General features: G+C 68.8%; 1 protein-coding gene across 1 annotated transcript in view; it reads left to right on the top strand.

The window, feature by feature from the left end:
- Positions 1 to 159: 159 nt before the first annotated feature.
- The window catches only part of LOC114073631 (integrin alpha-L-like), a gene marked incomplete at its 5' end in the record, with an annotated part of 8,200 nt that continues 6,844 nt past the window's right edge, over positions 160 to 1,515 (top strand). The window contains 4 exons of the mRNA XM_027911358.1: positions 160 to 308; positions 468 to 599; positions 989 to 1,192; positions 1,301 to 1,428. Of these exons, the coding sequence (XP_027767159.1) occupies positions 160 to 308; positions 468 to 599; positions 989 to 1,192; positions 1,301 to 1,428 (613 nt within the window). The remainder of the gene's footprint in view (positions 309 to 467; positions 600 to 988; positions 1,193 to 1,300; positions 1,429 to 1,515) is intronic.

The following is a 1,515-nucleotide window of genomic DNA, read 5'->3' as shown; positions in this document are numbered from 1 at the left end:
GGAGGAGCAGGTGACAACGGTGACCCTAACCCGGGGTGACCATGGGGGGACCCCACCCCCCAAAACAAGCTCAGGAGTGACCAGGTCATCACATCTTGGTGACCACCTTGACCGATGTGACCCCCTGACCCCCCCTGGTGACCCCCCAACGCTCCCCAGGTTACTCCCTGGCAGGGCTGCGGGTCCCTGGGCGGGCTCTGGTGGCCGCGGGTGCCCCCCGACATCTCTACGTGGGGGGGGTCATCCTCTTCGAGGTCCCCGAGGCTGCCGGGGACTGGAAGGTGCTGCAGACCCTCCAGGGGGAGCAGGTACGGGGTGGGGGGGGGGCGACAGGGTGACTCCTGGGTGTCACCACTCCCCCCCCAGGTGACACGTGTCACCCGGTAGGTGGGGTCCTACATTTTGGGGGGGTTCCCCATGGGTGCTCCCCACCCCCCTCACTGACACAGATGTCCCCCCCTCCACAGGTGGGGTCCTATTTTGGGGCCACCCTCTGCGCCCTGGAGCAGGGCGGGGGGACGGTGGCGCTGCTGGTGGGGGCCCCCACCCACTACGATGGGCGCCGGGGGGGACGAGTGTACCTGTACAGGTGGGACCAGGTAAGAGGGGGGTCACCTGTCACCCCTACCCCCTGGGGGGCACCACCAACGACCCCCAGAAATGGGGGGGGAGGGGGGACAGAATGCCCAGGGACACTGGGGGTGTCCAGGAGGACCCCGAGCTGGGGGAGGCGTGGGATGAAGGTGACCGTGGGTGACCCCAACCTGATGGACATGGGACTGGAGTGACCAGGGGGTGACATCAGCCCGAGGGTGACCAAGGTGACCCCCAAACCAGAGATGTGGGGCTGGAGTGACCAGGGGTGACCCACAAACCAGAGATGTGGGGTCACCATGGTGGCCACCAGCTTGGTGACCCCACGGGGTGACCTCAGTGACCCCCATGGGATTGGGAGTTGCCCAAGGTGACCCCCCTTGTACCCCCCCAGGACTCCCTGCACCCCTCTGGGCAGCTTTGGGGTGCCCCTGGCCACCCCCTGGGGCGTTTTGGGGCGTCCCTGGCTGCACTGGGGGACCTGGACGGTGATGACCTGCCCGAGGTGGCCGTGGGGGCCCCGCTGGAGGACGAGGAGCGTGGGGCCATTTACATCTTTTGGGGGCGGCCCGGGGGGGTGGAGCTGCACCCCCGCCAGGTGGGACCTTTTGGGGGGGATGGGGGGAGACACGAGGAGGGGGACAGACCCCCCGCCGTGGGGGAAGGGGACATCACGGGCTGAGGTGTCCCCACCCTCCCCCCTCAGAGGCTGCAGGGGGCCGTGGTGGCCCCGGGGCGATTTTTCGGGCAGGCGGTGGCCGGGGGGCTGGACCTGACGGGGGATGGGCTGGAGGACGTGGTCGTGGGGATGGAGGGACACGTCGTGGTGATGAGGTGACACTTGGGGGGGGTGGAGGGGACACAGGAGTGGCAGTGGGGACCTCGGGACGTGGAGATGGGAACACGGGGTGGGGACGTGGA

This window comes from Empidonax traillii, unplaced genomic scaffold (assembly GCF_003031625.1).
Source record: "Empidonax traillii isolate 1590-97213 ecotype Southwest subspecies unplaced genomic scaffold, ASM303162v1 scaffold7574:size11810, whole genome shotgun sequence".
NCBI lineage: Eukaryota > Metazoa > Chordata > Aves > Passeriformes > Tyrannidae > Empidonax > Empidonax traillii.
Note: the sequence above shows the minus strand (reverse complement) of the source record. Positions and strands in the feature narration are given on the sequence as shown.